This window comes from Culex quinquefasciatus, chromosome 2 (assembly GCF_015732765.1).
Source record: "Culex quinquefasciatus strain JHB chromosome 2, VPISU_Cqui_1.0_pri_paternal, whole genome shotgun sequence".
NCBI lineage: Eukaryota > Metazoa > Arthropoda > Insecta > Diptera > Culicidae > Culex > Culex quinquefasciatus.
Window position 1 is genome coordinate 13549420 of NC_051862.1, and position 14794 is coordinate 13564213.

The window sequence follows — 14794 nt, forward strand, 5'->3', positions numbered from 1 at the left end:
AAATTTTGCATTAAAATGAAAAAAAAAGTGATCAGAAATGGTTTTTAATCGTGTTTTTTACCGTTGTACATAAAAATTTACATAGGACTTTAGTACCCAATTTATATAATTTTGTGGTACAATCATTGACGTCCTAGTTGGCAATCATTGATTAATGAAGATTTCCATAACTTTGCAAGGAATGGGATAATCGTTACCAAAAGGAATCACCATGTGTAGGACACTATTCTAAACAACTCGTAGAAGGAATTTTGTTAAAATATTGATAGCGACGCAAAATTTATATCTTTGAACGAAAAATCGTGTCAATGACGATAGTCTTCACGTTAAGGCTGATTCAGAGCTCGGAAGGAACGCAAAACTCGATATAAAAAAACGCCTAAGAAATGATCAATGAAAGGGTCATGAAAAAGACGGATTTTGTTTTTTGCTTGGAATGAAGACTTCGTAACCAGCTTGGTAACCAGAGTGAAAAGCTTAGCAATTATCATTAAATTGTATGACAGAAAAAATAAATTACATTAAAATTACATCAAATAAATTTAAACAGAAATTTTAATTTTGGAAATTTAGTCAACATTGGAAAATTAAAATGTGTAAAATCTGAAATTTCAACTTTGAATTTAAATTTTCAATTTCTAAAAAATAACATAAAAAATTTAAAACTTCAACTTTTTTAAAATGTGACATTCATGAAACCCTAAATTAAAAAAAAATCAAAATATAAAAAAATCCAAATTAAAAAAAAGTTATGTTTAAAGACTTAGTGTGCGAAATAACATGAATATTTTTTTTATTTAAATTAAATTTATTGAAAAATTCGAAGCTGCTACTATTGAAAAATTTCTTAGATACTATAACTATAATATCATAAAATTCAAAAATCTAAACCTAACTTAAAACATAACTCCAAAAGTATCTGAATTTCTTGTGGCATTTAAGAATTTAACAACAAAAAATTCAAACTGTACTTATTTCATTTCAAAATGTTTTAATTTTAAATTAAAAAAAAAATTATTAATTTAAGATTATTTTTCGGAATTTAAGAATTTAAGTATTGTATAGCGGTATACGCACTTCAAAAGGAACCAGGCGAAAGCAAGGCAGAGATGGTGTAGAAAAGCCCCATGAAATCGATACCTCTCCTTTATTCTGTTGTTCGCAAAGCCATTTCTTGACCCCTTTTCTTGGGAGGTGCGTGTTTTTAAAAATGATCAAATCAAACCAGAACAAGGTTTTTTTGGTGCCTTGTTTTTTGCTCGAAAAGAACGTTTAGACCTGTTTTGAGCACGCTGTATCAGGGCCGGTTCATTTCTGATAGAATGCTGTAAAAATATCCAGATCTGTAAGAACTCTGCTAGAACGTCGTGACTGGGATACTTTCTTCGGGAAAGTTTTAGAGAATATTCTCAATTTTGACGCTATTGCATATTGTATTGGTTTGCAAAATGTAGTGGAAAATAAAAATATTAAAAATCAAAATCCAAAATGAATGGTTTTCCCATGCAAATTCTCATACAAAATTTAAATGCAATCGCAAAGTGTCGCTTCCTAATTTTGGGGAGACTTTTAGGGGCCTAAAAGCAACCGAAAAAAATCTTGTTCCGAAAAATCGACCATCTCGAGTCACCCTAATAATCACCTCAAATGTGACTCAACCTGAACTCCGACAACTTTTCTGGTGTTTTTCTTTTCTGCTCAAAACGTCACTTCAGTTCAGAGAATTCCATCGATCTGATCGCACACACTCTGTTCTTTCCTTCTGTGGCAATCCTCGGCGCAGTGACTCTCCCCGTCCGCGAAAAAACAAAAGATGGTCCTCTGGAACGTTCTGCGCTCGGCTGGCCGCCTCGGAACGGCCACCGGATGTTCCCGCGCGGCCGGGATTGGCCAGCTGCGTCGCAAGTACACCTACCGCAGTGGCGCCCTCAAGCCAATGCCCCACCAGATCCGGTTTGGCCTGCTGGGCATCGTGGCCACCGTGATTCCCGGCCTGCTGATTGGGGCGCAAATCAGTAAAAATATCGCCAACTTTCTGGAGGAGAACGACCTGTTTGTGCCCTCGGATGACGACGACGATGATGATTAAGCGCTGGGAGGAGATTCTTTGCAGTCTGGATATTTTGCTTTTTTCTTCGTCTTCGTCGGCGGATCGATATTTTTAGATTTTGCTGAGGATTATTTACGGTGTAGGTCATTGTTTGATATTTTCGTTTCTGGTGTAATAATCTGATCATCTTTTTACAGATCAAAATAGGAAATTTTTGTAGTAGGCTTCGATTTGACCTTATACGGTAAGATATTTTTAGCTTCTTTCTAGGTACACCAACTTTTATGTGTGCTAGCCGTTAATGAGCAAGCTGTCAACATCACTGTAGCACAAATCGGCAACTTGGCAAATTTGCAAAATGCAAAGTTTCTCTTGGGCATTGCTGAGGGCGCCAAATTGATTAAGGAGGGCGACTAAATATTTTTATTTTTTTAAGAAATAAAAATATTTGTCAGTCGACGACTAACATCAACCAACCTAAAGCTCAGCCCTGCTTACAAAGCGAAACCAGTAACCAATCGGCACTGGATCATACTTAACTGATGAAAATCTATGTCCTAAACTGTAACGAAGCAAAAAACGAGAAAGCTGAACCAGTTATCCATTCATTCTGTCACGAAACCTCACGCGAACAGGCCGGATTAACAGACCCTTAACACAGAGTTACAAAGAACTTATTAACGGCAATTACACGTTGCAAGTTGGTCAGCCGTACTTAATTAGGTCTAGGCAAACGAAGTGACGACATTGCAAGAAATGCTGTCTTCGTTAACGCTGCCAAGACAGTTCAAGAAACTTCCGATCAGTTTTTTAACATTTCATTCAACCCAGATTTCGTAAAATTTTAGATTACTTTCTCAGCAACACGTTCAGCACAAAACAACCCGGCGGTCACAATCCCCAGGAAGAAAAAGACGATGTTTGCGTAAATTGTGCTCAAATGTGTTATTTATTTCATCTTGATGTTTATGTGTATATATTAATTTTCTTGTTACGTCCCCCGTTCGTACTTTGATTAACCACTAGGCATTTTCAATAATTCGGTTGCGATAAACGAAACTAAAACAGAAATAATCACTTTTAAAATCGACACTAGTTGCCATTATTGCAAAACAGAACTGCAGAATTCGAAGGCTATTCAGAATTGTTTTCAAGCTAGGCTGTCCGAACTTTTTTTTTAATTTTATTTACAGTTATCGAAATAATAGAAAGTTGAAAATATGTCCAATTGGTGCACGACTTGAAAGCAACTGTCGAGTTACTCACACATTTAGAGAAAAAAAGTTACCAATTATTACAAGACGTACTCTCGTAACAACAGCCTAACCGAAGTTCTAACACAGTAGTAATAAAATAATAATACAAAGAAGTGAACAAAATAAAGTCATGCTGTTAAAAACAAACAAAACCAACTACAAAATCATCCTGTTTGCTTCGAAATTTTACATCCTCTGCTTCTCGCTCGCTCGTGTTTGTGGTCTTTTAACATTGGTGCGTTCGTATGTGTTGCGTGTGTGTGCTGTGAGTGTGTGTGGTGACAGTGAATTACTCCGGCGGTCGTTTGTGCGCGCTCCATCCGTGGAAGCACTTGATGAACCGCTTCGATTCCTTGTTCTTGAGCGTCAGGAACAGCTTGCGCGGCCGCTCCGGCTGCTTGATGCGCATGTGTTGGATGTATACCTGTTGGAAGGTTTTTTTTTGTTATTCTTTGAAACTCTTCTACTAGTTGTCGAGCCTACCTGTGCGGATTTGTACGCCAGCTTGATCTCGACCTCGCTGCAACGCGATCCCAACCACAGGAACACCTGCTCGCCGTTGTCCAAAATCATGATGTCGTCATCGGCAAGGTCGTCCTGGCAAAAATCGGAGCACTTTTCCGCCACCGTGAAGTAGCCCTTCTCGTTCGAGCAGCGGAACAGCCGGGTGTAGTTCATGTACTCGGCGTCGGTGTCGTACGGTTTGCGACCGCCCAGCGCCACCCAGAAGAAGTTCTCCGGCTCTTCGCCCTCGTGCAGGATCTACCGGGAAGATTTCTGTTTGAGGTTCTTTTCAAAGTTAGGATCGACGAGAATCTCTCACCTGCAAGCTAACCCACGGATTGTTGAACATGTCCTCGGCGATTTCCTGAATCAGTCGGGACTCCTCGGCGGTTGTTTTCGAACCCATCCACACGTACACGATGCCCGACTCGGAGTCGTCGTCGGTTTCGAACGGCACGAACAGAATGTAACTGGAAAAGAATCCGTGAGCATTTTCATCCAACCTTCAAGAAACGCGACCAACTTACCAGAACGCCGAGTTCAGCATTGACGCGTCCGGCTTGATCTGGATCAGCCGCGTGCAGAGCGCACTTCCGTTCGACCGCAGATGGTAGAACTCCACCGGGGATTTGCCCTCCGGCGTCTTGGGCTTCTCCCGGCGGCGCCCGTTCTTGATCATGAACTTGCCCTTGAAGTGCGACATGAACTTGAGGTTCTCCTGCTGCTGGTGGATCCGGACGACCTCCAGCTCCTCCCCGAACATGGACTTGAACTTTTTCTGCAGCGTAAAGGTGAACGTCAGCCAGCCCATGTTGCCGGCTTCGCGACCCTGCCAGAAGTAGACCACGCACTGGATCTCATCGGCCGGGGGAGGCTTGGACTTGAGCGGTTTACTGGTCGCGCCATCAACAGCATCAGCTTCCTCTTCCTCGTCTTCGTCGTCCACCGGAAGGCAGTACCGGCAAAGGAAGACGTAGCACTCGGACGTGTAGAAGATTCCCAGCTCTTCTTCGGGCAATCGGACGAACTTTTTCCCTTCCAAAACGAACGACTCCATCACGTCCAGGTCGTAGTTCCAGTCATCGGCTAGTTGTTGCGCTTCCATCAGGGTCATGGCCGGTTGTCGTGGCATGAAGAGAGCTGCCAGGTCGGCCTTCGTTTCCTGCTTTTTGGCCCATCCGGTGAGGTCGGCTCCGGTCCGAGCCACGGATTGCGCCGTACGGGTGAAGTCCACTGCGATGATCTCCTCCCAGCCGGTGAACTTGGACTTGAAGACCTGCGTTTCGGTGCCCTCCTGGACGCGCGTGATCAACGCGTACTCTGGCCGTTCGATCATGTTGAACAGTTCCTGGGAGAGCTTGATCGCGGCAGCTCGGACCAACCGAGTCGACTTCTTGCCGAACCACACGAACAGATCCAGGTAGCAGTCTAGGATGTAGACGTTCTTGCTGTTGAGGATCGAATGGTGAAGCGTCTTGCTGGGAAGTTCGATTTGAGGCAACTCGAGATAACCCATTCCGAGTTGAATCTGGTAGAGCCGCGGGGGCACCGGAAGGAACTCCGGATCGACGTGCGTCGCCGGCTTCTCTTCCGGTGCTTGGCCGTCGGCGAATCCGAGAGCTTTCCAGAAGTCAACGCACTCGTTGCCTGCGTACTCCTGGTAGATCTCCGCCTTGTTCTTGCGCTCGTTCTTGTTGATCTTCTCCGCGATTAGGCGAGCCTTGGATTTGAGCGTATTCTTGGACTTTTGCCCGTACCACATGAAGATCTGCAGGCCCGTGTCCAGCAAAAACACGTAACCCGGATCGAGCGATTCGTGCGTAACAGGCACCGGCTCAAGATGGATGTTAGGACCGGCGTCGTGAATCCTGTACAGCCGTACGATGTAAACCAGGTTCTCGATCGTGTAGAACCCGGTCGGCGTCCGGCCACCCTCAATGTACGTAACTTCCGTGTCGAACAACGCCAGAAACTCATCCGACTCGTCACCTTGCTCCTCCCGAATGGTTCTACACCGCGCCCCCAAGTAGTTCCTCAAGTTTACCGCGTGAATCGCCGCACACGCCCGCTTGTCCAGCGTCGCCTTCACCCCGATCCAGAAGAAGATCTCCCACGTCAGCTGCCCCGCGTCGTCGTGCGTTGTCTTCAGCACAATGTAGCAATCCCCTTCATAAAATTTCCCATGCGCCGCCTCCTCGATCTTGTTCGGCAAAAAGTTCTCAATCTCCCAAACCGTCAACCCGACCGCGCATCCGTCCTCCTCCTCGAATATCTCCGAGTAATCCACCGGCGGCTTCTCCAGCGTTTCGTCCCACCGCTTGGGCTTCAAGTTCTCCACCTTTCCATCGTCGTACCCGTTGGCGTTCTTCTCCTTGGCGATGTCCTGCATACCCTTGAGAATCTTGGCCGAGTCCTGTTCGGAGTCCTGATTGCGGGCACCCCGTCGCAGTCGCAACTTGCGCGCGATCGGATCCTTGGCCCCGTTCGCAACCTGGGCTTGGGCGGGCACGTTCGCTCCGGCAAGTCGCAGTTGGGTTTGCAGCGAAAAGTCTATGTTGTAGAAGGCGAGACCATCGCCGCGTTGCACTTCAACGGGCTTCGGGGGCATCACCAGGTCGGGGTTGTTCCGCAGGTCGAGCTGTTCCATGTCGGTGAGGAGGTGGATGGCCTCCGGGAGGGTGATCAGCTTGTTCGAGCTAAGGTTCAGCTTTTTGAGCGAGCCACAGCGGCACAGGCCTTCGGGGACCATTTCCAGCTGGTTGTTGGACGCGGAAAAGACTTCCAGGGCACTCAGCTTGCCGATGCTGGAAGGAATTCCCTCGAAATTTAGCTGGTTGTCGTTGATGTAGAGCCGGCGAAGACACTGGAGCTTGCAGAGGGTGGCCGGGAGAAAGACCAGCTGATTGCGGGACAGGTTTAGGGTCTCCAGCTTGGAGAGGTTCTCCAGGGAGGGTGAAATCTCCGTGATGACGTTGTCGTTCAGGTTGAGCCGCTTGAGGTTGAACAGATTGTAGAGGGCGTCGGGGATTTTGGACAGTGCGTTCTGGGAGAGATCCAGCTCTTGCAGGTTTGACAGACTGTCGAGGGAGGTGGGGAAATTGGCCAGCGTGCGTTGAGTGTTTCGCATTTGGATGCAGATCAGGTTTTGGAGAGACGGTAGCTGACGCAGCTGGAACAGTTCCAACGGGTTGTCGTTCAGGATGAGGGTTTGCAGGTTGGAGAGTCGCCTGGTTTGGGGCGGTAGCGTCTCCAGTTTGTTGTTGGACAGGTCCAGGAAGAGCAGGTCGGTGAGGTTGATGAACAGCGACGGCGGAATGCTTTCGATTCTGAAAAAATAAATCAATTGTGTAACATTTCCCAATTGCTAATCGACATAGTTAACACCCACTGATTATTGCTCAGGTTCAACACCAGCAGGCTCTTGGCCTTCTCCAGCCCCTCGGGGACCTCCTTCAGCTTGTTGTGCGACAAATCCAGCGTCGTCAGCTCCTCCAAATCGAACAGCTCGTTCGGAATCCCCGAGCTTTTGATGTTGTTCCGTCGCATGTTCAGCGACCGCAGACAGGTAAGATCCGTCAGTTCCCCGTACAATTTTTCAAGCTGGTTATTCTTCATCGAAAGGTGCTCCAACTTCATCAGCCTGCCCATCTCCTCGGGAATCGTGTCGATCCCCGTCCGGTCCAGCTTGAGCCACTGCACGCCAGACATGTGCTTGATGTTCTTGGGGAACTTTCCACCCTGCAACGAAGAACCAACATTAATCAACGCCCTTGAACTCGATACCTCATCCAAAAGGGTTTCGGAACAATAAAGAGCAGACGTAATTGTTGCGAAACAATCTCGCATTACGCGCGTCTCACGGTCAGGAAGTTTCAACTTTCAGAATCCCCCTTCCCCGTCTTTGTTTTGCGAATGTCACTGCAAGACACGGCGAGTGGCGGGCGGCAGCCAAAAATAGAACAAAAGTGTGTCACCATCGGCGACATTCGGAAGAAAAAATCTAAGTAGGTATTCCGAATTCTTACCCCCGCGGTGCGGGAAAACCCCACCAAAACATTATTACTCACGCTGAAATCGTTGTACGTAAAGTCGATGCCCCGGACGAACGGCAGCACACCTGTCGTGGTCATCTTGGTGCAGCAGTTTTTCTGGAATCCGTAATTTGCTGCTGTTGTTGTTGTTGCTGCTGAACTCGCTGCTACTTTCGCTACGATTTTCGCTCCTTTGGAGCACCGTTTCCGTCCCGATTTCACTCACTTGTTGTGCGAAAGGGTGCGAACAATCATCGCAGGTAGGAATCAACACGAAAAATTAGATTAAACTAGGCGAAATTTAAGATAAAATCGTTTTTTAGCTCGACGAGGAAATTCAAGTCCCGTTCCTCCTCCACCAAATTTTTGCCATTTCTGAACACTGACAGGACAGCTCGGATTTTGACATCTGAGTAGAGGGGGTTTGGAATAGGACGTTACACCGTAATTTTGGGATTCTTTGGAAGCGGGGAAAAATGGGCAATAGAGTTATCTACGTGCGCATGTATTGCGTGTTCGTACACGAAAAAAAGTGAGGTTAAATTTTGTACCAGCCAGCAAAACAAATGGTGTGCTAGTGTGCGTGAGATCGGGCTTAGATAGCTCTATAATAATACACTGAAAACCCAACCATGGTAGTTGCTACTATATTGTAGGGTTAAATCTCGCCAAAAACAAAGAAAAACAAGCTAAAAAAAATAAGTTAAACTATTATGCATCAAAATTAAAAAATTAAAAGTTCAAGAAGTTTCATTCAACATTGAACATTTTGAAATCTCATTCTAAAATTCAGAGTTCAACTTACAAACTTACAAATACAAACTAAAAAATTCAAGAATTTCGGAGTTTTTAGAATTGGGTACTAAAGCCCTATGTAAATTTTTATGTACAACGGTAAAAAACACGATTAAAAACCATTTCTGATCACTTTTTTTTTCATTTTAATGCAATTTTTTTTTTGACAAGGCAACATTTTTTCGATGGATCAACTATGGTCACCTTGGAACGAGCTGTCAAGTAGGAGCTTTTCTGTCAAGAAGGACCGCGAGGTTAATTTTTTAAAATTGATTTAAAAATCCATTTTAAACTCTTTGTGGTCGTACAAAAGGTCATTGTACTCAGAAAAATAAGCTTTATCGCTGTAAACAATAATATCAGCAATCTAAGCTTCATTTTAGGACCCAATTTAAAAACATAAGAATGTTTTTTTTTTGAGTTCTAATTTTAGTTTTTTTTTTAAATTATACCTAGGTGTTAAATTTCTAGAAATTTTAATTACAGATTTAAGTATTTTAAAATTTCTGGGTTTTGAAATCTCAAATTTAAATTTGTTTAAATTTTTACATTTAGAATAGTGAACAGTTTCTAATTTTAACCTATTTTAACTTTATGATAATAAATCTAGATACATTTTCAAAAGGTCCTATATTCATAGGAAATACATGACTGACAGGTTGTTTTGAAAATTTAATCTGGAAAATAATATTAATAATATTCATACACTGAAAGCCCGACCATGGTAGTTTTAAGATTTTTTTGCTAAAAATGCTGCTTATTAAATTAACTGTGGCTTTTTGGTGAAAGTAAACGCAAATATGGTAAAATGTACCATGCTTCCAGAAAATTGCATGGTAGCAAATACGAAATCATTATCATTCTCTCCATAATCGAGGGTTAAAATTACCATACCGCTCTCGACATAGTAAAACTGACTGCGTTAATCAGTCAATCCAAGCACGGAATGTTTTTAGCAAAAATACGTCGGTGCGTGTTCTCAATTTAACCCTCGGTTTTTGGTTTTAAATTTTTAGAAAAAAATCATGATTGTTTTTTTTTCAAATAAATATTTGAAATGTTCTTGATTATACACCAAATAGGGTAGCATGCACAGCAACCAAGGAAGTTGTTGTCTTCTTATTACAAAATTGACAATTTTACGGACCCAATCCTGCAGCATTCTTATTGTAAAAATAGTCAAAATTTGTTGTAAACTATTTTGTAAACTATACTTTAGGGGATGAATAAAAAATTATGCCGATAGTTCCCGCAAAAGCTCTGGTTGATGTGCACCGTTAAGGCTAGTACGCAGACCGGAAGGAAAGGGGTCAAGAAACAGCTTTACGAACGGCAGAACAAAAGAGAGGGAATGTTTTCTTGGGGCTTTTCTCCACCCTCTCTGACTAGCTTTCGCTACCGCTGCTGCCCATTTGGAATTTTTCTTGACCGATTACTTCCGAAGTGCGTACCTTACATTAAATGAAAAAATGTGATCAGAAATGGTTTTTAATTTTGTTTTTAATTGTGTTTTACCGATGTACATAAACAATGACATAAGGTTTTCGGACAGTGCGTGGCCGAATGGTTACGCTGTCCGCCTTGTAAGCGGATGATTCTGGGTTTGATTCCCATCTGCTGCAACCTTACATCGGATGAGGAAGTAAAATGTCGGTCCCGGCCTTGGTTGTTAGGCCGTTAAGTCATTCCAGGTGTAGGAGTTGTCTCCATGCCATAAGTACAAACAACACACCAAACCAAGCCTACTCCGGTGGAATCGCTGGCGGCGGTTGGACTCGCAATCCAAAGGTCGTCAGTTCAAACACTAGGGTGGAAGGTTCCTTGGAGTAAAAAGAGGTTCGGGTGTTCTCCCCATTCAAGCCTTCGGACTCCTAGGTTCGAGCAGAAACTTGCAATAGAGACCACAAAAGACCCGGGGGTCGTTAATGTGGATGGTTTGATTTTTGAAGGTTTTCGGACCCTGTTATTAAAGTTAATACTCCACTTGCGTCAAAAGTGGAATTAATAAGTCATTCAATGTTTGTAAAAGCTGGTTTAAGAAGCCTTAAACCGAAACTATGTTCAATTCAATCGCAACATATATTTTTCCAAGAATTCAAGTTTAAAAATCATCCCATTTTTGTACCAACCCGTAGAATGTGTCTTTAACATTTTAATCGCGATTTTTTCTTCATAATTTAAATTTTTTTTTGGGTTTCTCGAAAGCGGTGTAATCGCTCTGTCAAACTCCCCTCTCTTTTGTCGGTTGTCGGAGCTTGCGGCGGTGTCGGAGTCTGTTGCTTTTGATGACAGTTTTCTTCTTGCCAGCAATGTTTGTCTGTCATTCGTTTGCTTACCTCGGATCGCGACGGACCTGCGAGGTTTTCGCGAGCGATAGTGGCGTAACTTTTTTTTCTTTTCTTCTGGCAGAGGAGGACTTTTGCTGGCAAAAATTCCCGAGTGTTGTGATTGTGGTTCTGGTGCTGCTGCTGCTGCTGGAGGGGTGGCAGGGTGTGACGTTCGGAAACCTTCCCGATTCCCTCTAGCAGGAGAGTGTTGCGACGAGGATTCTCCTTCGTTGAGGATTGACCCCGGAAGCTGCTGGAAAGTCGCAGGGTCGTCCTGCACTGGGGGGTGTCATCAGCAGCAGCAAAAAAAAGCAATCAATATCGCCTTTATTTGTATCGACGAGGAAAAAGAGCAGGGCTTTTCCGAGGGTGGCCAAATTGTCACGACAATCGGGAGAAGCAAGAGTGAAAAATCGCGTAAATAATGATGATTCACTGGGTGTGAGGAAAATTACTGCTGATGGTGACGAAAAGTGTTCTCAGCTGAGGAGGGAACCTTGGTGTTTGTTTGGTGGTCAGAACATCCAAGGGGGGGCAGGTTCGAGAAGAGACCTGCTTGAGAAGAGTCAAAAGTCGTTGGCTGGTGCGTAAGGTCACCACCACGAAAGGTTCCTTGTTATGTGCTGTGTGATGCTATTTTCGTAAATCTCACGTAGAGAAGGTGAAACGAGGCAGATTTCTTTGTTTGGATTAAGTTTTGTTTGAATAGCCGGAAGTGTTTTGAGTGTGTTCTGCATTCTTTGGTGTGTGCGGAGAGGCAAACAAGTGAGATCTCTTCTCGGGCTTGAAGAGGTGCCGACCTAAGCGTCATTCTTCATCACAATCACAAAAAGCTAAAAAGAGGCCGAGATGGATCGGTCCAAGGATACAGAACCGGACGAGAATGGCGAGCTGGACCCAAGGATTCAGGTAAATGGTTTATTTGGATAGTTATTTTCTAAACGTTAGTAAACAATATTGTAACTTAAAATATAAATTTAAGTACTAATTTCTGAAAACATTTTTTTTTAATTTTTGTATATGCTACTCAATTTAGGGAGAACCATAAACATAGAAGGTCCCCAGAATAACATCCTTTTTGAATTTATGCATTTTTTCGGAGGTCGAATTTATTAATTTTGTAGCAAGATATCTGAAAAACAGTCCCAAAACACAAACAAATATTAGAGGTTGTTGAATGGCCTAATGCTATCCGAAAAAATGCTAAGAATATTTGAAATATTAAAATTTGAAGCAGAAAATGGATAAAAAGAGAAATAAAGTGCTCAGAATGGTCTCATGTACATAGATAAAAAAATTAAAGCATATGAAATGGAAGAAGTTCTGATAAATCGTTTACGTTTGAGATTGAAAATGATTTTTATGTGTTTAAAAGTGTCTTCAAAATGGATGAATTTTGAGCTTCTGAACGTGTGATATCTCTTGGCATAAAAAATAATGAGCGTTTTTCTCAAGAAGTACAACTTTGAAAATTTGAATGAACTAACACATTCGTGAACACCCCAAAATGTATTACGAAAAAAAAAAAAAGCGGCCAGCCCTACTGAGCGCCGTGTTTATCGTAGAGAACATTCTGAGATCGGTTCACATTTCACAGAATAAGCAGGGAAAGAAGGATGCGTGGACATACCGTATCAAACGCTCCAGTTCACTATTGTTCATTTTGCGACAAATTTGTAATTCTGTCTTACAAACCAAAGTTTTTCTTGTTTATTTTGTTAAGCTTGTTCTCTGAGATACGAGAAAAATATGCTTCTGCTGAACTTTGATTATTGTTTTTTTTTTTTCTCGATTCAATGAAGAAGTTTTCAAAAGAACAACCAAAGATTACTGCGTAATACCACAAATCCTACGATGTTGAATTCCTCATCATGCTGCTTCTACGTCGTACGCAAACAGGTTTCGAATAATCATCTACAGCAGAGTTGAGAGTTCCTCACTCTTTCCTTCAAAACAACACAACTATTCCTCTATTCAACCGGATTAATGTCACAACTTGGGACGAATCACCCTACGCGGCAGGAGATCCATCATCTCGTCCAAGTTTCTGTCGAAAGTCCAAGTTTCGACGAAGGCTCGGTCTTAGATCTTGGGAGAGCAACCATTCAGCAGCTATTCTTAGCTGCTTACTTCTCTGCGCTCTTACAACAACCGACGCAGCAACAATAATAACAAACCAGAGTCCGTCCACCACTCTGGTTGGTTGAGCCACGATGGGCTTGGTATGTTACAAAACCGGTTTCTTGTCTCGATGCTGCTGTTGTCGATGGCCAAGGCAGATTCCAGCTGCTTCACGTTCAAGTGGAAAGAGTTCGGGGCGCTTTTTTCGTCTTTCAACCCATTCGGTCAAAAGAGGTCAACTACATCAGGTCCCGGGGGGCTATTCACGGATTTGGGGGAGCTGCCGATTCCCATTGGAGAGTGGCAGCATGACTTTTGACATTTTCGTGGGGGCTTGAATTAAGTGGGATTATTTCCCTCAAAGCGAAGTTCGGGCAGAGCGATTTGCTGCCCATGTATTTTTGTACTACACAAAAAGCGTATGAAAATTGTTGGCAAGTCATTATTTTCGACCGGAGGCTCCTCCGTCATTAAGCAAAGTACCATTCACTGAAAGGGGCGCAATATTTGATTGATTCATGCTTCGTTCATTCTGGTTTTTGCGAACCACGCGCGATGCCAGAGGAACTCTTAGAACCTTGAGCGATCACGAACGATGCGATTTATGGTAATGCGAGGTATCCTCTCCGCGATCTTGGCTTAGTGGCGAATGTGAGGTGTAAGTTGAGATCGCTAGGGTGACTTGTTGAGAGTGTAGCAATGATTCGAGTAGCCTTATTTCAATCTACTCAAAACTAGCACCTTGGCACAGAAAGATCACCCTAAGCTGACCTGCAATCAAGTGCAATCACTGATGATGTAAGAAGCGATTTAGACCCCCTCAAACTTGGTCGTTTGGCACACTGGTGTGAAGGTCCGTTCACAGACGTCAATTTGGCGCGTAAATTCAGGGCAAAATATTCATTCAATAACGTTTCGCCGTCATCTTTGGCGTCATTATCCAAACACTTTGGGAGCGACGAAGACGTTCGTGCGGCGGCGTACGGAAAATAATTTGAAGCGTAATTTTGTTTGTTAACTCATACAACGACGCAGGGGACAAAGGCTGTAACGTAGCTTGTGGTGCAGCAAGAAGTGTACTGAGAGGAATGTTTACTTCAACGAGTTGGGCAAGGACTGATGGGATGACAATTTATTACTGTTTGCATGTCGCGTCTTTTGTACTCGCGATGGACACGTTCTGCTTGCGCAAACTTCTACACGAGCTGTGGAAAGACACATTTTCAATGAAAAATGTGTGAGATAGAAAAAAAACTGCATCTTGAAATGAAGTACATATTCGAAAATCTGGAGCAACATTTGAAAGGGGCGGTACGACATTGCTCTAACGGCCTTTCGTCCCATCCCACGCGTGTAATGAAAGGCCGTAAGAGCAATGTCGTACGGGGTCGTGCATAAACCACGTGGTCTCCTTAGGGGGGGAGGGGGTCCGAAATCCGACCGAAAAATACCATGAAAAGCCATGGGGGGGGGGGGTCGACGGCTGACCACGTGGCCTTTACAAAAATCTTTTCTTAAAAAAAACAAAAAATACGCGCTTTGAACTTACTTATATGCATACATTTTTTGTTACACTTCAAAACCATACAATTATTGTGTTTAAAATTATTTCTTATATTTCAATGTCATAATATTTTCCAATTCAATATTGAATAATATACATCAATACTTTGAGCCTGTAATTGAATGTACACTTTTTGGTACTCATGT

At 43.3% G+C, this 14794-nt stretch overlaps 3 protein-coding genes across 5 annotated transcripts in view; 2 read left to right on the forward strand and 1 right to left on the reverse strand.

The window, feature by feature from the left end:
• Positions 1 to 1698: 1698 nt before the first annotated feature.
• On the forward strand, positions 1699 to 3462 carry LOC6032319 (essential MCU regulator, mitochondrial). 2 transcript variants are annotated; one of them, XM_038251204.1, is made up of 3 exons: positions 1699 to 2193; positions 2248 to 2294; positions 2899 to 3462. In XM_038251204.1, exon 1 carries the CDS (start codon positions 1814 to 1816, stop codon positions 2087 to 2089), a length of 276 nt encoding a protein of 91 aa, XP_038107132.1. In that variant the 5' UTR covers positions 1699 to 1813; the 3' UTR covers positions 2090 to 2193; positions 2248 to 2294; positions 2899 to 3462. The 2 variants fall into 2 exon arrangements, with proteins under 2 accessions (XP_038107132.1, XP_038107131.1); XM_038251203.1 differs by having other exon boundaries at positions 1699 to 2189.
• On the reverse strand, positions 2971 to 8224 carry LOC6032318 (protein flightless-1). The gene is made up of 6 exons (XM_001842896.2): positions 7878 to 8224; positions 7199 to 7548; positions 4338 to 7136; positions 4130 to 4280; positions 3790 to 4068; positions 2971 to 3730 (listed from the first exon to the last, which is right to left on the reverse strand). The coding sequence occupies exons 1-6, from the start codon at positions 7938 to 7940 to the stop codon at positions 3596 to 3598; spliced, it is 3777 nt and encodes a 1258-aa protein (XP_001842948.2). The 5' UTR covers positions 7941 to 8224; the 3' UTR covers positions 2971 to 3595.
• A 2733-nt stretch (positions 8225 to 10957) lies between these two features.
• The window catches only part of LOC6032315 (SH3 domain-binding protein 5 homolog), a 68259-nt gene continuing 64422 nt past the window's right edge, over positions 10958 to 14794 (forward strand). Inside the window, exons 1-2 of one of the 2 annotated variants that reach the window (XM_038254006.1) lie at positions 10958 to 11017; positions 11620 to 11872. In XM_038254006.1, coding sequence (XP_038109934.1) covers positions 11813 to 11872 — 60 coding nt within the window. In that variant the 5' untranslated portion in view covers positions 10958 to 11017; positions 11620 to 11812. Of the gene's footprint in view, positions 11873 to 14794 lie in introns of both variants that reach the window. The other variant, XM_038254005.1, reaches the window with a different exon arrangement.